Genomic DNA, 21203 nt, shown 5'->3' on the forward strand with positions numbered 1-21203 from the left:
ACAACATTTCTCATGTTTTATTTTATCTTGATGTATTAAAAAAATACTAAAACTGCCATAAAATTTATCGCATATCGAAAACAGACTAATGAAAATATAGAGTGCAAAAACAACAATTACAAATGCAGAAATAAATTTAAATAATAATATAGAACAATATTTTTATTATTTGAATGGAAAGTATGAATTAATTGTACTGGTTTTATTAAATATAACATTTATAAATGCATATAAAAATTAATAAATGTATTAATATTAAACTGATATATAACATCAAGAATTATAAAATTGAGGTAGGAAAGGTAGTATACTCATTTACAGGAAGTAAAAAAAACATTTGAAAAATAACGAAGTGAGACTTGATTGCATCTGGTTTTTGTTGAACTTTTATATTAATGGTTAATAATTTTGCTCCCATCTGTGTGGCTTTTTGATACAAGGCATACATTTTGCTAAAAGATTATAAGATAGCTGTAATGCATCCATTTTGATTTCATATTGACTTGAACAACAATTTGGCCCATTCCTGGTAAAAAAAAAAGCACTCACCACAGCTGTGACGTCAGCCACGCCAAAAGCAGCTTTCTGCCTTCGCCCTGTGATGTAGCTGCAGTTCTCCTGTATCTTCTCCAGCAGCTGGCGCATCTGCTTGCAGTAATTGGCCACTTTGCATTCCTTCAAGAAGGCTTTCAGCTGAGGAGACCAACATGAGAGACAGTAGGGGGAAGAGCAAACAAATGAAACATCACAAAAATTCAGAGCCACATGCAGGAATAATCTTTTTTAACTATCCTCAAAGAGAAACATTAATATATCTCTAGAAACTCTCTGTACAGATTTGATTTCCTTTTTTTTTTATTCTGCCAATGAAAGGTACAGAAGAAACAGGAGTGGATATTATAAATAAACCTGACTGGGCCAAAAGAATAAATATTCAAAACTGGATTTTTGAACAGCAGTGAGGAAAGCTCGGGTTTTGGCCAGAACAGAGGATGTGGCCAGTGTGTGTGTGTATGTGAAAGAGGGCTGAAAGAAGTGATGGTGAAAGAAGCTGGCCTTTTCCCTCCAGCCTGTGTGTTTGCGTGCTGTGTGAGTGTGAACACTGGTGTATGTGTGTGCTGTGTCGCCAGCGTAAGTGTCGGGATGTGTATGTTGAGGTGTGAGGCCTAAAAGGAGCCATTAAATACAACTGTTGAGCACGCTCCATAACTTTCACTTATTATGACCTGTTGGCGGATGTAGTAAACGTTAGGAAGGAAAGTGAATAAATCAAAGCTTATTCCAGAAAAGAGTGAGAACAGTACCTGAACGATGGTGGGTAAAGCCAGCTCAGGAAAGCCAATAGAGCAGGCCTGTGTGTGGAAGTACTCTAGAATGAGGTCATACAATTGCTCCACTAGACCATCCTGAAACAGTGCAAACACAAGCATTCACAAATCAACACACAGGATGCACTCGCGGCCCAGAAACAAACCTCAGTGTTGTTGCATTCGGATTTAAAGGGGAAAACATATTATTTTGTACTGTTCTCTGTTGTCCACTTTCAATGTTATCAGGATTTGGGACCATGTTTTTGTCCCCCTCATCAGAACGCCCTGTTTGAAATGCGTGGCAGATTGTAGACTCGGAAGTAAACGCCCACTGCTATGATTGGCTAACAGTTGTGTATGTTTAACAGGCTACTTCCTATACAGATGGACGCTGCTTTGACTTAGGTGGAAACCGCATAAGTACTCATATCAAACGATCGGTTTAACAGCAATAGTGACCACACAATAAAAACAGTTAGATTTATAGCTAGATCTAGCGACTTTTTTCCAAAAAAAGCCACTAGCAACAAATCTAGCGACTTCTTGGACAAACCTTAGCTAGTCTCTATGACTCAGTTTCTGCCGCACGAGGGCAAGATCTTGCTTTCCCAGCACGCACACCTCTTTCTCTGTGTCTGCTCTGTACAGCAAGAGGCTAAGAGGAGCACGGCATTAAGTTAAAGAGATACTATGTTGCTTTTCTTATTTTGCATGCAAATATAGCCGAAAACACAGCTCAGGATTTGTCTTTGTCTTGTTTTATCTTATGTGTATTTGATTTCATCAGGTGATGGCTCAATTACAAATTAGGATTTTTGTGCAGATTAACAGCTTGGAAGGGACAGCTGGTCAATATGTAGTCTTAAAGGGCCGTGTTTCAGTCATTATCCAGTTGTCTGACAACAGAAACAGTAAAATATATCAATTAAAACAGTTTTATTGAGAAATTGGCTAAATTAAATGCCATTTGTGAGCACAGAGAGACAAAAAAGTAAAAGGCAATACGACGCAATGATGTCAAAAATATGCAAATTAGCACATGACATCATCTACCAACATTTCAAACTGGTTTTGACTACTTTCCATTGAAAGAAGTTGGCAACACTGATAATTTCTTCAGTCTTCATTGTCCAGATCCTTCAGAAATCATGCTAATATTTTTATATTTTTATTATTATTATCAATGTTCAAAATGTTTGTGTTCAAAAGAACAGAATTTATCTCAAATATAAATATTTTATTAATCAGATTGTTTATTGAATGTCTTCACAGTCACGTTTGATCAATTTAATGTACCCTTTCCTAATAAATGTATTCATTGCTATCAAAAATGTTTTTCGTGATGACTCCAATATTTTCATGGAAGTGTAGATGTAATACACTTTAATGGATAACTTAAAAACATATCTCAAGTTGGAGACATACTGGTGGCGTTAACAGATGGGAGGCATGCATTTCAAAAACTTGTGTGTCAATCTAACACAAAAATAAAAAAGAAAAGCCAGTCCCAGTAGCACTAATGTCCATTATAAATGACACCTGTTCCTGAGGAAACATACATGGAAAAAACTGCAGTCAATCAGTTCATACCCTACACAGAGATGGGTGCCCAGGCCGACACAGAGTATTCACATCTCTACTCAACACCTGGCATTCAAGCATTCACACTAATCCTGACCCGGTTTAGTGCAGGGATCGGACCTAAATCCTCTGCCCTACCTAAAATTCACAGCCGCAGCCTTCGCAAACACATTCCTCCACAATGGAAACGGGAAAACCCTGCTCGTAACTGCCCTTACTAGTCAGGAAATATTTAAGATTTAGTAAGTCAGACAGAGGTCCCAGACAGCAAGGGTGGAGCGGCGTCTCGGGGGGCCTGTGGCTGCGGTGACTTGGCCCGGGTGAACATACTGGAAAGCTTCCCCGTGCCAACCAGGAGAGCAGGATAATCCCTGCAGCTTGTGTGGCAATCCTCTTGGCAGCGTCAAGGCGTGCGGCGCTTTAGCCTGTGTAGCAGCGTGTTCAGGCTTTCATCTCCTAACCTCAATCCAGTTACAGCCAGTCAGCATGAAGACACGACAGGCTCCTGGCCCAGGAGGAGGGCCGATCTTTATCTGATGCATTTAAGTGATTGCCTTCGGTTTCATTTTAATATGACTCTTTGCTCATTATTTTGGATGTGCACTACCTGCCAAAAGCTTGGGGTCAGTAAGTTGTTGTTTTTTAAGGAAATAATACTTTTATACAGAGAGAACTCGTTACATTTATCAGTTACAGTAAAAATATTTCTAATGTGATAAAAATAACTTTTGAACATTATGTTCATCAAAGAATCCCGAAATTGTTTTCTACAAAAATATTAAGCAGCGCAACAGTTTTCAACATCTGTAGTAATAAGTAATAATAAATGTAACAATAATGGTTCTTGAGCAGCAAATCATCATATTAGAATGATTTCTGAATGATCATGTGACACTGAAGACTGGACTAATGCAAAAAAATATATTTATTCATCCTACTTTCATACTTGCCTAGAAAAGCAAGTATGAAAATAAAGACATTTTTTTTCTTTCTTTTTTTTTAATTTGTAGTACTTTAGTCCAAACTATCATACAACTTGAAAATGTAAATTTTTGGGTGTACTATCCCTTTAAAGTATTAAACGCATTCAATAGTTTTCAATTAAACACGTTAATTCTGGCAGGCTAAGTACACATATAGTAATAAAATGAATGAACGTGAAGAATTCGTAAAGAAGGTCTGAAACTCAAAGATGTAGAGGATGTGTCTGTCACCTTATAAGCCTTCTCTTGGAGATTGGTCTTGCTGAGTTTGAGGATCACTGCAAAATTGATGGGCTTTATACTCATGCGGCCTGGTTTCTTATTGAAGTCTTCCTGCTGGAGGATCTGAGGAGCAGAGTGAACAAACAGATACATCAGAGCACTGCATCGCAGACATACGTGCACAGAAAAACACAAATAAAACTAAGACTACAGTGTTAAAATGTTAAGCAGCACAACTGTTTTCAACATAATTATAAGAAGTGTTTCTTGAGCACCAAATCAGCATGTTAGAATGATTTCTGACAGATCATGTGACACTGAAGACTTGAAAATTGAGCTTTGCCATCACAGGAATGACTTATACTTTTAAATATACTGAAACAGAAAAGAGTTATTTTAAATTGTAACAGTATCTGACAATATTGCTGTCTTTCCTGTATTTTCAATCAAATAAATTATTATTATTGAGACTTCTTGTAAAAAAAATAGATGAACTTCATTCACTGATTTAATTAATTTCTGATTTGTTTGTTTATTCATTCATTCAAGTTTATTCATTTTATTTTTGTTTATTCATTTTATTTGATTTTATTTTAATAACTTTATTAAAGCTGTAAGTGCAAAACTGTGATCAAAAATATGCAGTGTAGTAAAAGTAACTTGGCGGTTTTTTTCTCATAATACACATTTTTGCAGGAAACATATAAAGAGTGTGCAAAGACCTGTAGAATGAATTTCATTTCACCATGACTTCTTAAAAATATGTAACTACTACTTAGATTATACTACTACAGTACTCACTTTCTCCATTATAAATAACTGAAAGATTCAGTCAGTCTGCGTACTTTGGTACACGTCTATGACGTCTCCCAAAGCTCTCTGCGCTTCCGCATTTGAGAGCGGTTAAAAGTGCTTGACGAGGTCATCTAGAATCAGTGAGGTGTGTGTGTCTGTGTGTGTGTGACGTGTGTGTGTGTGTGTGTGTGCTCATGGACGGCCGGTCTGTGCAAACAACGGATGTGGTGTCGGCCTGCGGGACACAGGAGGAAGTGGTGGCGCATGGTCCCAACCTGATACGCTCAGGGGCTACTGCAACAGGAAGCTTGAAATCATAGAGCACAGATAAACAGAGAGAGGGAGAAAGAGCGGGAAAAGAGAAAAATAAAGAGAGAGGCATGTCCTACTCTACATCGCTGCACGCCTACTTTTTAACATGAGCGCGAAAACAGGAAGTGGCCTGCATCGCAAATAAACACAGGGAGCAAGAAGGGGGTCGGTGGGAGTCGCCACACTGACAGAGGATGTGGTCTGCACAACACGTTTGAGAGCTGAGTGAGAACCACAGACCTCCCTCACACACACACACACACACGGACACACACGTACGCTCTTCCCCCCCAGGCTTTATCGCAGTATGGTCAGGACTGGTGGGAGATCGCAGCCAAGCAGTGACCACCCCCCACCCCGTCCCCCCGTCTCCATCCCTCTCTTCCGTTGGTCTCGGCTGCTGTCGCCTCTACGCTTCTATTCTCACAGCAGCTGTCACCGCAGGGGCCCACGCCAGCCACACACAAACACACACGTTTTGTCACCCGCCTCACACTGTGGAAAATGTTGACAGTTTGTGACCTCTACTTCTCCCAAAAACGAAGACGCGCAGCGTTCGCACACATTAGGATGCGCATTCATGCAGACCGCAGTCTCTGATCTCTGGTGTCTTTTATCTTTTAGTCTTTAATTCAAAGCTTGTCAACCGTTTAGGTAGCTTGTCGCGTCTTACTTTTTGGTTTTTAATTTTCCAATGGTGACTAGTTGGTGGGTTTTCGGAATGACTAATCTGTATAATTAGACTGCACCAGACCCCAGTCAGATGTGATGTTAGGGAGTGTCTGTGTTGTACAAGTTCAAAAACTATTTGAATTAAGCTTCCTTTTAAAAACCGATGACAGTTCTGCAATCGGAGAGATTTAAAATGCTGCTTTGATTTGATTAAAAAAACAGTAAAACAATATTATATAACTACACACAATATACACACAAACACACACACACACACACACACACACACACACACACACACACACACACACACACACACACACACACACACATATATATATATGTATGTATACACACACTACCGTTCATAAGTTTGGGATCAGAACGATTTTCTTAGTCTCATCAAGGCTGCAGTTATTTGATCAAAAATAGAGGGGAAAAAAAGTATATTGTGAAATATTATTACAATGTAAAAAATTTTTTTTCAATTTTAATACACGTTAAAATTAATCTATTCTGGTGATGCAAAGCTGAATTTTCAGCATCATTACTCCAGTCTTCAGAGCCACATGATCCTTCAGAAATCATTCTAATATGCTGATTTATTATCAGTGCTGGAAACTGTTGTGCTGCCTAATATTTTTTGGAAACCTGTGATACTCCCCCCCCCCCGGGGTTCTTTGACGAATAAAAAGTTTAAAAGAAAAGCATTCATTTAAAATAGCAACATTTTCAAACAATACACACTACCGTTCAAAAGATTGGGGTCAGTAATTTTTTTTTAATTATTTTCTTCTGAAAGAAATGACTCTTATTTAGCAAGGATGTGTTAAATTGCTAAGAAGTGAAAGCAAATATTTATATTGTTAGAAAATGTATATTTTGAATAAACGCTGTTCTTTTGAACTTTTTATTCATCAAAGAATCCTGAAAAAAAGTGTAGCAGTTTCCAAAAAATCTATATATTTGGCAGCACAACTGTTGCCAACATTGATCATTCTAATAATAAATCAGCATATTAGAATGATTTCTGAAGGATCATGGTGACTCTTTATACTGGAGTAATGGCTGATGGAAATTCAGCTTTGCATCACAGAAATAAACTATATTTGAAAGTATATTAAAAGAGAAAAAATTATTTTATATGGTAATAAAATCAGCCAATCACATGGCAGCATTTAGGCAGCTAGATGTGGTGAAGACAACTTGCTGAAGTTCAAACCGAGCACCAGAATGGGGAAGAAAGAGGATTTAAGTGACTTTGAACATGGAATCATTGTTGGTGCCAGTTAGGATGGTCTGAGTATTTCAAAAACTGCTGATCTACTGGGATTTTCACGCACAATTATCTCTAGGGTTTACAGAGAATGGTCCAAAAAAAAAAGAGAGAAAATATCCAGTAAGCGGCAGTTGTGTGAAAAAAAATGCACTGTTGGTGTCAGAGGTCAAAGGAGAATGGGCAGACTAGTTAGAGATGATAGAAAGGCAACAGTAACTCAAATAACCACTTGTTACAAGCAAGGTATGCAGAATACCATCTCTGAACACACAATACATTGAAACCTGAAGTAGATGGGCTACAGCAGCTCATTTTTCCACAATTAAAAACAACATCATTTTTTTTCCAGTCGATGTCTAATTTGGGGCATTTTGAGTTATTTACACTGCTAAAAGTTCGATTCTCATGCTAGACATGCAAAACTAGCATTACATATTTAGCCAGAGTTCATATAAGTTAATTATGTTTTTGTTCTCATTTTATTTATGTTGTCACAGCTATGCAAAAGCTGCACGTGTTCGTGACTCTTTAGCTCCGCCCACAGCACGCCTCGAGGAGCTCAACCGCAGCTTTATCTGTCTTTTATAAATCTGATAAAAACTTCATACTTGGAGATATGAAAGATGCAGTACTCTATAGGTACAGATTAACAGGAGATTGCGCAAAACTGTGTGTTATGCCCGCTTTAAAACAGAAACCTTTTGTAACATTATAAATGTCTTTACTGTTACTTTTGATGAATTTAACAACTCCTTGCTAAATAAAGGTTTTTAAAACTTAAAAAAAATCTTATTTTAACTTCTGAACATCAGAACAGTTGATGACGGCATGATATGTCAGTCTCACCTCTAGCAGGAAGGGCAGGGTGGGCACGTATGTCTTGGTGTTGGCAGACAGCAGGATGATCGCTCTGACACAGTGCAGGCGCAGAGGGTAATACCGAGAGATGGGCACAAGCCTACAAATACACACACAAACACACAACAGAGCCATCAATGACTTGATAGAGATGAACTCAAAACAGGAGTTCTGTAAGCGAACAAATAATATGGATTTTTTAGCATAATTTTTTTTATCCAAATTGATCTTCTTTTAGGTCTTCACTTTTGCAGGCAGAAAAGCAATGCAATATTCAAAGCTGAGCTCAAATCGACACGCTGAGAATTGTAAATTTAAATGTGGTTAATGGCGCCACATGCTGGTAAAAACATTGTCAAGACAGTAACTCACAAAGTCTTTTACAGAATAGCTCACCCCCAATTTTTTTTATTGTTTTTTTTTTTTTTTGAAAAACAAAAAACAAAAAAGTGATAGCAATTTTATTTTGAATAAAAAAAATCTCAGCTTGCTGTGCTTATTTGTAGGGCTGTGCAACTTTTGTGACTATACTTTAAAACTATGAAATAATAATAATCACTATTATTATCTTTAATAAATAGACAATTAAAAATTACTATTATTATATAACTACTACTATGAAACAATAAAAAACAACACTATTGTATTATTCACTGTAAATTAAAGTACTTGAGAGAAATATAATAATTGTATTTTAAGGGCACAGTGTTGCACTTTACTCTTTTGGATAATCACGCCAAACTATTTAACAAAATCGATTTTATTTAATTAAATCACACAGCCCTACATTACTGACTTTCTCACCAAAACGACAAAACAAAAACAAGCACCACACTGACCCATTGGATTCGAGTAATATACTCAAAGTGGGTGAAATATTTCTTTAAAAATGCAGAGTACGCAAAAAACATCAACAACAAACAAATAAACAAAAACACAATCAATCATACTTGATGCAGCCGATGATGACTTGACACAGGGGGTAGATCAACGGCTCCAAAACCTCGCTGGGGTATATGGTGCTCAACACCCGACACCACAGATACAGACAGTGCACATACTGCCAGTTATACACCGACTGATACGTCTCCTGTCCATGCACAAAACAGAAAAACATGGATAAACATAAGCTGACACCTGCAAAAACATATACCGGACGCATTTCTAAGTGATAGAGTATATCCAAAAGAAGAAAAAATATGTCTTTTTTTTTTTATCAAGAATTGAGTGGATTGTAAAAAGTGTGTGAATGAGAGTTTGCTGCAACAGTGCCAAACAATTCTTAACATGTTAACTTCAAATGGTCTTTTTTTTAACACAGGAGAAAACAGGACAAGCCTCCTAACTACCTTCTTCTTCAAATTCATGGCGTTCCTGAGGTGGATGGCTAGCTGACGGATATAAATGAAGGCATGCTGGTAGGAGACCTGTGTGTCCAGTGAGTACATCTCAGCAAGAGTCCGCTGCATGAAGTTAATCATGGGAAGAGTGTTGGGTGACGTGAACTTGCAGTTCTTTACGTAGGCGATGTACATTTGCTGCAAACAGAAAACTCACCGTTAATAATGAATATATTCACTTCTAGTATTTCATTGTATTTTCTTTTTTTTCATATTTTATTCAGCAAAAATACATGAAATAGATCAAAAGCAACAGCTAATCCATTTATAATTATTCAAAAGATTTTGATCAAATAAATGCAGCCTTGGTGAGCATAAGAAGCTTTAAAAAACTGTTACTGTTGCAAATGTTACCAATTGCAATGTTCTCCTCAATTTAGTACGCAGCAATCGAAAACAACAATATGGCAGGAATATTTTTTTTTTTTTTTCCCATATGTTTTATTAGGTTTTCTCAACATTAAAACAAGACATCCAACCATCTGAACATCACATCAAAACAAAATGACTCCAGGACAGCATACAAAACTTAGAAATAATAAAAAAAAAAAAAATAAATAAAAAAAAAAGGTTTTTACAGGGAATAGTTATTTACATACAATATCAGCAGCCATTTACTATTTAACCTTGATATTTTCCTTGAGTTCTATTCTCCTGTCAGGTTTACTTGGTTGCAGAAGTGTAGAAAGGAATTCCAAATGCTATAAAACTCTTTTAACCTCCCTTTGATGATGTATGTCAGTTTTTCCAGAGCAAGATTAGAGGACATTTCCTTTATCCATTGATTAGAAAAGGGTCTTTGAGTCTCTTTCCATTTTAATGCAATGACACGTTTGGCCTGCAGCAAACTAAAATCTATTAGTTTGCGCTTCTTTGTATTCACAACCAGGGTACTTGGGTACATATGAAATAAACACAGTTTTGGGTCAAGAGGAACATTTTCTTCTGTTAATTGACAGATCAAACAAAGAGTCTCTTTCCAGAATTTCTGCATCTCTTTACATTCCCACATACAATGATAAAGTGTACCTATTTCTTCTCTGCATTTTGTACAACAGTCAGGAATATTTGGATTGAATTTATTTAGCTTTACTGGGGTAATGTATGTTCTAAAAAGCCATTTATACTGCAGTAGTCTGCATCTTGTATTGATGCTATGGGTTTGGGCAAATAAACATGCTTCTTCCCATTCTTCTTTCGAAATATTTTCCTGGAGATCATTTTCCCAAGCAGATAGGTAAGATAGAGAATTTTCTTTTGACCCCTCAAGAAGTAAATTGTAAAAAGAAGATAAGTTACCCCTGCTGTTCAAATGCTTTAAAGTGTAATTTTCAATAGTTGACAGTGGAGGTTCTGTATACGTTTTCATTTGGGAGTACACAAAGCTCCTAACCTGTAAGTATTTAAAGAAGTGATTCTGAGGAAGGCCGTAGTATTTCACCATTAACTGAAAGGACATCAAAGAACCTTCTTCATACAAGTCTTTAATTTGACTAATGCCTTTGAGCATCCAGTTTTTAAATCCAATATCGTTTCTGCCAGGTATGAATACTGAATTACCCCAAATTGGTGAAAGACCCGACAATTTAATTCCTTCCTCTAAAAAGTTATGTGCTTCATACCATACAGATATGGTATTTCTAAGAAAAGGGTTTTTGGTATATTTTTTTAGAGTTTTTATTGGGGAAGAATAAAGATATGTCTGTAAAGAGTGTGTTGTTTCACTGTTTTCCAGATCAACCCATGCCGGAGAGGTGTCCGTATTCTTGAAATAGTACATGGCTGTACAAAGTTGGGCTGCCCAATAGTAAAGTTTAATATTTGGTACTCTAAGTCCTCCCTGGTCATATGGCAGATAGAGAAGGGATAAGCGTAATCTAGGTCGTTTATCATTCCATATGAATTTTGTAAAGGTTTTATTAAGTGTGGAAAAGAAAGAGGTTGGTGGCGGAAGTGGGATTGACTGGAAAAGATATAAAATCTTGGGCAGAACTGACATCTTTATAATGTTTATGCGTCCAATAATGGAAATGGGTAATGCTTTCCACCTCTCAAGTGAGTCTATGATTTTCTTTACTAATGGGTCATAATTAGTCGCAATAATCGTCTTTATATTAGGAGTTATCTTAATACCTAAATATATAAATCCTTCCGGGGTATTAGTAAATTGCCTGTTATATGTAGAATTAATCCTTTCATCTTCATTTAAGATTAGCAGGGCACTTTTATTTTTGTTAATTTTATAACCTGAAAAACCTTTAAATTCTGATAGTATGTTGTTAAGTGTCGGAATAGAAGTCTTCAAATTTGAAAGAAAAACTATAATATCATCTGCAAACAAAGATAGACAGTGTTCCTTTTCTCCTACTGTTATACCTTTTACATCCGGACTATTACGAATTGTCATTGCAAGAGGTTCAACTGCAAATAAAAATAATAGGGGGGACAAAGGACAACCTTGGCGTGTGCCTCTACTTAAATTAAATGGTTTTGAAATTTGGTTATTTGTTATTACTTCTGCTTGAGGTTCTGTATAAAGTAATCTGATCCATTTAAGATAACCATCTCCCAGTCCAAATCTTTTAAGCGTTTCAAATAGATAGCCCCACTCAATTCTGTCGAAGGCCTTTTCGGCATCCAATGACAGGACTGCGTGGTCTTTGGCATTCTGTTTTTTGTATAGTATATTAAATACCCTACGGGTGTTATGAAAGGCTTGTCTTCCAATAACAAATCCATTTTGGTCATTCATGATGAGGTTGGGCACCAGTGTTTCAATTCTATTAGACAGCACTTTGCAGAGTATTTTCGTGTCGCAAGACATTAAAGATATTGGCCTATAAGATGATTTATCCTTGGGAGATTTTCCTGGTTTTAATACAAGAGTTATTATTGCAGATCTTAATGAAGGTGGTAGAACTCCTTTTTCCAACGACTCGTTAAATACATCAAGTAAGTGGGGCATAAGTTTCACTGCAAATTTTTTATAAATTTCTACAGGTATACCATCAGGCCCAGGAGCCTTTCCGTTATTCATACACTGTAATGCTTCTTGCAGCTCTTCAATACTTAAATTTCCCTCCAGTTTACATCTATCCTCATTTGATAAAGTAGGGAAATTAAGTTTATCCAAAAAGGAATTTTGTCTTTCTGAGAAGTTTGCGTATTCTGATTTGTATAGATTCTCATAATATGCCTTTAAAACATTATTAATTTCTTGTGAATCTACAATATCCTCTCCATTTTCATCTATAATTGAATTAATTGTTCTATCCGTTTGAATCTTTTTAATTCTCCATGCGAGTAGTTTCCCGTTTTTTTCGCCCTGATCATAATAAGACTGTTTTAACCACATTAAATTTTTAACTATCTTGCTACTAGTTAATTCATTATATTGGGCTTTGAGTATTAATATTTCTTTTTGTTTCAGAGGATCATATCTATTAAATAGTTGTTGCTCTATTGCTTTAATTTGCTTTTCTAGGTTTCCAACTTGAGTATAATATAATTTGGTTTTATGCCTTGTATAGCTTAGTATCTCCCCTCTTATATAGGCTTTAAAGGCCTCCCATTTCACAGAGGCACTTGTCTGGTTCGTATTCACTAGAAAATACTGATCTATTTTAGTGTCCATAAAATTTACAAAGTCGAGATCTTGAAGCCATCTCGCTTGGAATCGGAATCTAAAAGCGGAGAACGAGAGGTTATTAATTTGGATTGATACTGTAATTGGGGCATGGTCCGAAAGTATAATACTATCATAATAACATTTGCCAACTTTTGAAATTAGGTTATTTGAAATTAAAAAATAATCTATTCTAGAAAATGTTTTATAGGTACTGGAGAAGCATGAAAATTCTTTTTTGTTAGGGTTAAGGTATCTCCAGATTTCAGTCAAATTCAAATCCGACATATATTTTTCAATAACCCTTTGGGTTTGTTGATGAGCATTCCCTATTCCTGAGGAGCGGTCATATGATGGATTCAATACACAGTTGAAGTCTCCTCCTATTACGTAGTTTCCACTGTATGATGATATGGTGAGAAATAAATTTTGATAAAAATTGGGATCGTCCTCATTAGGTGCATATAAATTTATTAGATTAATTTGTGTGGTTAGAATTGTACCATTAAGAATTATGTACCTCCCTGAAGGATCTATACATTGTCCTTTTAATTGAAATGGGATAGACTTGTGAATGAGAATCATAACTCCTCTTGCACGAGAGGTGAAAGAGGCATAATGAACTTGTCCCGGCCATCTCTTAGTAACTTTGCCAATATCATCTTTTATCAGATGTGTTTCTTGTAAGAAAACAACGCTCGATTTCATTTGCTTCAGTTTACCCAGTATTTGTTTAAGTTTTACAAGATTGTTCAACCCTCTTATATTCCAACTAGTAATTTTGATCTCTGAATTATTAGCCATTAATTACTTTGATTTGTCCTGTAAATATTGCCGCAATGGAGGAAAAAAAAAAAAAAAAAAAAAAAAAAAAACCCACCACAAGATTACACATACACTTAAACAAACCATTAATGAACACGTAAAGAACAACCCCAAATGCATTCCCCTATCAAAATGCATATATCCCCCCAATAACCAACTTACAGTCATGAACGACGTTTGATCCATAGTATGGAGCAAACTTTGCGAGCCTTCATTCACGATATACCCACTGGGCTCGCTGCCAAGTACTTATCTGGACTGGACCAGAGATCTAACCATTTTAACTTTCACTTATACTGTGGACAATGATGAACTATATAATTTTCCAACCTATTTTGATACATGGACATGTTGAACTTTTTTATATTAAAGAGAAAAAGAAAACAGTTTTGAACTATTTAAACTAACACAAAGACCTGTAGTTCTTATAATACAATCAGACTCAAGAATAGTATAACGTTACATCATTATTCACCTCCTTGGGCATTACCTTCGCCTAAATGAATCACCGTTAGGGTTCAAGTTCGTCATCCGATTCCTGCATCACAGCGTTCAACCTGCAGCTTGCACTGACCGAATAAAGTCCTCTACCTCAGAGACGGATTTAAAAATGTGGCGCCGATCGGCGTGCGTGACTATCAGGTTGGCCGCATATATCATGCCGTAGGAGATTCCCTTGTCTCTGAGCTGGGCTTTCACACTGTCGAACTGTCGCTGTCGCTGTCGTGTCTCAGTTGACAGGTCCGGGAACAGGCTGACTCGTTGTCCTTCATACCGTAGCTCTTTAAGCCTTCTAGCTGCTCTCAAAGATTTTTCTTTATCTTTGTAATTCAGAAATTTCATTACAATCGGTCTCGAAGCTGTTGGGCGGTTAGGATTAATTTGTCCGATCCGGTGAGCTCGTTCAATAACCGGCGCACAGTCGAAAGTGCGGTTAAAAGGTTTGGAAGCCAATTTTCAAGGAAAGCGCATGTGTCCGAGCCTTCTGCCTTTTCAGGTAGGCCCACCAGTCGCAAGTTGGAGCGCCTTCCGCGATCTTCCAGATCCTGAACTTTATTGCGCAAAAATGAAGTTACTCCTTCCAGTTGTTTAACTTTATGCTGAAGAGCTGTGACGTCTTCCTCGGTTTGCGAAATTCTCTCCTCAGTTTCCCCTATTCTTTTCGACTGAGCCACCAAATCGGATTGTATGCTTTTTATAGCATCTAGCATTTCGGTAGATTGCTTAGAAAGGTCCGCCCTCAAAGAGTTAATTGCACTTAAAATGACTTCGTTTGTAGCCGCGCTCTGTACCTCATCGCCATGTTTGCTAGTCTGCTCTCGGCTATCTCCTTCAACTTGAGACGGTGACTTCGATTGTTGTCCAGACTTGGTTGCTTTCGGTGGCATTTTGTCCCGTGTATCTTTTAATATTATTTCAATCGGCTACATATAAGTTTGGGTCTATTACAAGGATTTATTCAGAGATTTGGCAGCGAGCTCTCCTCGTGCGTCCTACCAGCTACGCGCCATAACCGGAAGTCTCAATCATGGCAGGAATATTTAGTGTAAATCTCAACAAATTTGAAATAAACTTGTTGATATGCATATGATATGTTGTAAAAACCTAACTTGCCTTGAGAACAGTGTTCAGGTAGACTTCCTGTTTGTTTCGGCAGATTTTGTTGAGAGCCAGGAAGGCAAGGACCCTCACAGTCTCCTCTCCTGTGCTCCAGTGTTTGATCAGACTCTAGTGTCACAAACAAAAAACACCACAGATGCTCAGCTTTTTTTGTTGTTTGATTAAAAACCCAACACTGAGCACCATTACGCTCTTTAAGTTAGTGTCATTGATTTGCAGTGCTTACTTTGAGAAAATGCCTGCACTGTTTTGGCAGACACAGGTAGTATGGCACCATCTGGTTGGCATGACGGAGAACTGCAGCTACTACTGTGGACTGGGTTAAACTGGAGAGGAGCTGAACAGAAAAGTATCACGTTAACACTGAGATTCATGAACGGACAAAAAAAAATATGTAGTGAAAAATCTACCTGAACAACACCGGCAATATACATCTTAATATCAATCTGATTTTTCTGCCACCTGGGACTTGAAGATGGAAGTATCAATCTGAAAATACAGATTAACACAATATTATGTGAAGAAATCAGACTGATGCAAGCATATATCGACACAGCAAGAGAAACAGAGCTGTTACTTTTTCTGGCCTTTCTCTGGAGCTTTCAGCTTCAGCATCTTGTTCAGAGCTGCATGCATGTCCTTTATGCAGAACAGGATGAGGGAATTGAACACTGTATTTGAAAACAGGCTGTCAGTGAACACATTAAACATATTCGACTTTGTATGCAGGTGTTCTTAAAAAGCCGGTTAGTTACCAGCGCTGTCTGAGATGGTATATCGACACAGCTCCTCAGAGTCGCCCTTCGTTGTAGCCACGGCAGCCTTGAAGGCTTGTGTGATGTCCCTAATCAATTTTGCCGTGGGCTCTTTCTGGAAAGAAAAACATCAGAAAGATCTTCAGTAAAGAGTTCTAAACCATGAATCTTCCAGATTACATTGCAAACATTACAAACTTTGATTTAAAGCAAAACAAAAAATATATATGTGACCCTGGATCACAATGCCAGTCATAAGTAGCACGGGTATATTCATAGCAATATTCAAAAAAACACTGTATGGGTCAAAATTATTGATTTTTTCTTTTATGCCAAAAACCATTAGGATATTAAGTAAAGATCATGTTCCATAAAAATATTTTATAAGTTTCCTACCAGAAATAAATGTAAACTTAGTTTTGATTAGCAATATGCATTGCTAAGAACTTCATTTGGACAACTTTAAAGGGACAATAAGTAACTTTTTAGGTATTTTATTATCTAAAATCAATATTTTTATTCATAAATATGCCCTCAATGGTGTACAAATACCTATGCCAATGTTTAAACTAATCCTTGTAAATGAAGAATTTATTATCTTTATATACATGGGACGGGTAGGTCGACGGAGGCTTCCATGTAGTTCCGCCATCTTGCAAAACTATAATAGCAGAGAGGGACAAAAAGTACTAAGCCAACGCGTTTCCACAGCGCGTTTTCGGTCAGAGCCAGAAACGCAGGTGCAGAGCAGTGAGAGGCGCTTGAAACTGCACAGGCAAGTTTAAAGTCTGGATTGCATTCTTATTATGGACCATACATATGCCGCGCCACAGGAGAAGAAAACATCGTCGCCAAAACAGTCAAAAATAGAACGCAAAAGGAAACGTGACCGTAGATTACAGAAAACAAGAGTTAATGTCGGGGAAGCTTTTTCTAGGTGGAAAGAGCTAATGCTTGATAAAGATTTCAAAAGAGACGCTGAAGTGGCCTGTTTTCTTCTCGACAGGTGAAGTCAGTGTTACAATCTATATTATAATATTTTTTTTTATATCTAACAATGCATATAATTCAGAAAATATAACGAATAAATTAGACATAACTACTAATTACAATATTTCATGTTTTCCACAGTCAGTAATTCATACTGTAACATTCGTTTGTTAGTTGTCATGTTGCAGTTTGTTTGAAATAACACACCTGTTCACCTGAAGGAAAACTCGACGAAGTGCTATTAGAAGACATCCTGTCAAAGCTTTTTGGTACATATCGCCTACCGTAGATGCAACGCGCATTTGAAAAAGCTAGGCGCTGGAGAGCAAAATTAGTTTGAATGCAAAATACAATTTCACCACTAGATGGGAGTAATTCCTACTTAGTGTCCCTTTAAAGGTACTTTTCTCAATATTTTGATTGGATTTTGTTGCACCCTCAGATTCCAGGTTTTCAAAGAGTTGTATCTTGACCAAATATTTTCCTATCCTAACAAACCATACATCAATGGAAAGCTTATTTATTTTGTGTGTGTATGTGTGTTTTTAATGTTGAGTCTCTATTCTCACCAAGGCTGCATCTATCGGATCTGAAATACAGCTTTTATAATTGTTATAATGTATTTAACATTTTTCTATTTAAATACATTTATAAAAGCAGTTTATTCCTATAATGTTTAAGCTGAATTTTCAGCAGTCATTTCTCCAGTTCTCAGTGTCACATGATCCTTAAGAAATCATTGTAATATGCTGATTTGCTGCTCGGATAACAATTCTTATTAATGTCGAAAACAGTGCCTAATGTTTTGTGGTTCTATTTTTTTTTTTTTATTCTTTGATGAATAAAATGTTCAAAAGAACAGCATTTATTTAAAAATGTAAGCATTTATTTTACATTATAAATGTCTTTATATTAATGTTTGATCAATTTGACGCATCCTTACTAAATAAAAGTAACAACATCTTCAAAAAAAAAAAAGACTGACCCTAAACTGGCAGTAGTGATGGGGTCCTAAACATTTCATTTAACTGATTAGTGATTCTACAACATAAACAACAATATCTCCCCCTTGTGTCAGTTTCCAAATCTACAGCTAACCAAGTCACTGGAAAATTTACATTTTAGGGTTTTTTGTGTGTAAATTTAAGAGGTCTCATTTACTGTCAAAATAAATCCATATAACAGCTTTCTAAGAAAAGTAAAAAACAAAGCACACTGGTCATCCAGTATAGTTAAGCACCCCCTTTTGACAATGAATGAGAGCTCATACTGATCATCTGAAAGTAAAAACACAGGCCTACTGAATATAAGCTAATATAAACATGTTACCCTGAGTCCAGTTCTCCAGTTCTCAATCATTGCTTCTGTGACTTTAGTAGCTTCTTTAGACTTTTTCACATCCTTTTTTCCTGTTTCCCCCTCGTCTTCATCATCGTCAGCTTCCTATTGTCACATAAAAACTGTGATTTTTTTTCATATTCCAAGGAAAACACACACATTCACGCTAACTGTAAACTTCTGATTTATATTATAAAAAGTGCTGAATAGTTTCAAAGGAAGAACTAAATGACTGACCTCCAGTTGAGAAGGGAGTTTGTGGTACATCCTCTCCTCTTCATCCTCCTCCTCCTCATCTTCAAGGCTATCAGAGTCATCAAAATTCAGGAGCTTCTGGTCATTTTCTTGTAAGAACTCATAGAATTCTGGGTCTCTGCTCTTGAGGGCTGACAGCTGGTCCTTGTGTTCAGATGCCTTGCCCTGCTTTTTGTCAGACCTGAGACACAGTTGATCAGACTTAGATCACTGGAAAAACATGTTATCCCACTAGCTTCCTCCAGTGCTAACAATAGCATATTTTACATTTACATTTATTTCATTTAGCAGACGCTTTTATCCAAAGCAACTAACGAATGAGGACAGTGGAAGCAATCAAAAACAACAAAAAGAGCAATGATATATAAGTGCTATAACAAATCTCAGTGAGGTTAACACAGTACACATAGCATGGGCTTTTAAATAATATAATAAATAAAAAGAAAACAGATAGAACAAAAAAAAGAATAGAGCAAGCTAGTGTTAGAGGTCTTTACACACACACACACACACACACGCATATATATGCATATATACACACACACACAATTGCATAATAAAAGAAAAGAAAATAGAATACAAAAAGATTAGAAAGGTAGTTCGTTTTTTTTTTTTAAGAGTAAAATTAGAACAGTGAGTGTTAAAGTTAGAGGGTCAAATAAAGATGGAAGAGATGGGTTTCAAGCCGATTCTTGAAGATGGCTAAGGACTCAGCTGCTCGGATTGAGTTAGGGAGGTCATTCCACCAGGAGGGAACATTTAATTTAAAAGTCCGTAAAAGTGACTTTGTGCTTCTTTGGGATGGCACAATCAAGCGACATTCAGGGCACATAAGTCTGAAGTAACAAATTTAGGTAAATGGGTGCAAAGCAAGTGGTAGTTTTGTAGGCAAACATCAATGCCTTGAATTTTGTATATACTCCGCAAACATTTGTAGAATGAGGCAGAGAACTGGAATAAAAATGGCACACTGGAATTACCATTAAAACGCAAAGAGCACACTTACATCTTCTGAGGTGCAGGTTTCTTCATCTTCCCTTTCTGTTGTGTTGATTCCTCATCCTCAAAATCATCTTCCTCACCAGAATCAAACCCAGATAACATGAACTCATCCACACTGAGATCCTCCAATTTCCTGCACATAGATGGCACATCACTAAAGCATTCGGTAAGTTTTTGTTTACTACGTGTTCAGCTAGTTGCGTCCCAAGTATGTATTTTGTGTTTGTTTTGTTATGATGTAATGTAATATAAACTAAATATTTTCCAAATAATACATATTAACATGACCTTTATTAGGGGTGCTCCGATCACGATCGGCCGATCGTTAATGCGCAACCTTTATATATAAAAGTATATAGCTGTCTTTTAAAGTTTAGGACAGGGTCCCTAACATGTAAATGATCATAGCTGGGGGTCCATCCATGATATCTAAAAAACAGAAACCCCTGTTCTAGATAACTTCAACATGATTGTAATATTACTCAAAAGTGCTGTTCACTTAATAATTCGTAAAGTTAGAGCTTTTTATAGTAACAAAATTAGTCTAGTGTGTTAACAAGAAAGCATGGTTAGACAACTTTCCTTCCGTTATAACGTGAAAATGTAAAGAATGTGTGTGTTTTTTTAAAGCAATTACATTCGGAAGGTAACTAAATACTTAAGTTACAAAAGCAAAAGTTTATTGTCTCAAAATTAGAATAATATTCATCCAACTCTTAATAAGCACATGTAGTTTTAGAACACCAGAAAATGATTAACGTTAAAGTTACTCCTAAACTAATTTTGGAGCTGATTATAGTGAAAAATGCAAAGAAATCAATTTAGACTTAACTCTTATATATTTACGGTCAATAGTACCATGTTCTCCCCACAAATGTTAAGTAATATATAGGCTGATCTCCAAAAGACAGCTAAATTTGAGTTCATCAGTGGCTAGAACTAGCTAGCTATCGTCAAATATATAATTAGGTAAGTTTTATTTGAAGTGAATTGCGTTCTGACACCTCCATATACAGTCAAGTTCACTGTAATTTAACTATTTATGATGATTTTTGTGAGGTTAAATAGCTAAGAATGGCACATACCTCTTGTTTTTTCCTGCCATGCTGGATAAGAAACGTGCAAGGGACGCAATACCCACAATGCACCGCTCTCGGAAGCTACACTGAGTTGATCTTTTGGTTAACGTTTCGTCAAACACAGAACAAAAACGAAAGCCCACAGTTGTTTTAACTAAAGGTAATAATGTCTGCGTTTTTTATTCATTTTGTTTTTGGTAATATTATTATAAACCGATTGTGTTTGTCTCAACATATAGGTGAAACATGATTTTTTTATATTTATTTTTTTTAAATTTCTTTTTCAGAAGGTTTCCAGCCAC

The 21203-nt window shown here is 36.5% G+C and overlaps 1 protein-coding gene across 1 annotated transcript in view; it reads right to left on the bottom strand.

Annotated features, from left to right (window-relative positions):
- Positions 1 to 21032, bottom strand: part of LOC113068895 (NOC2-like nucleolar associated transcriptional repressor) — a 33592-nt gene extending 12560 nt beyond the window's left edge. The window contains exons 1-15 of the mRNA XM_026241814.1: positions 20908 to 21032; positions 19827 to 19955; positions 18803 to 19001; positions 18557 to 18670; positions 16238 to 16352; positions 16060 to 16153; positions 15893 to 15971; positions 15709 to 15819; positions 15477 to 15590; positions 9362 to 9550; positions 8963 to 9102; positions 8001 to 8112; positions 4106 to 4219; positions 1305 to 1406; positions 550 to 693 (exon numbers count right to left, since the gene is read on the bottom strand). Of these exons, the coding sequence (XP_026097599.1) occupies positions 550 to 693; positions 1305 to 1406; positions 4106 to 4219; positions 8001 to 8112; positions 8963 to 9102; positions 9362 to 9550; positions 15477 to 15590; positions 15709 to 15819; positions 15893 to 15971; positions 16060 to 16153; positions 16238 to 16352; positions 18557 to 18670; positions 18803 to 19001; positions 19827 to 19955; positions 20908 to 20927 (1776 nt within the window). The 5' untranslated portion in view covers positions 20928 to 21032. The remainder of the gene's footprint in view (positions 1 to 549; positions 694 to 1304; positions 1407 to 4105; positions 4220 to 8000; positions 8113 to 8962; positions 9103 to 9361; positions 9551 to 15476; positions 15591 to 15708; positions 15820 to 15892; positions 15972 to 16059; positions 16154 to 16237; positions 16353 to 18556; positions 18671 to 18802; positions 19002 to 19826; positions 19956 to 20907) is intronic.
- Between the last annotated feature and the right edge of the window lie 171 nt (positions 21033 to 21203).

The sequence above is a fragment of the Carassius auratus genome, unplaced genomic scaffold (genome assembly GCF_003368295.1).
Source record: "Carassius auratus strain Wakin unplaced genomic scaffold, ASM336829v1 scaf_tig00000254, whole genome shotgun sequence".
NCBI classification, from domain to species: Eukaryota; Metazoa; Chordata; class Actinopteri; order Cypriniformes; family Cyprinidae; genus Carassius; species Carassius auratus.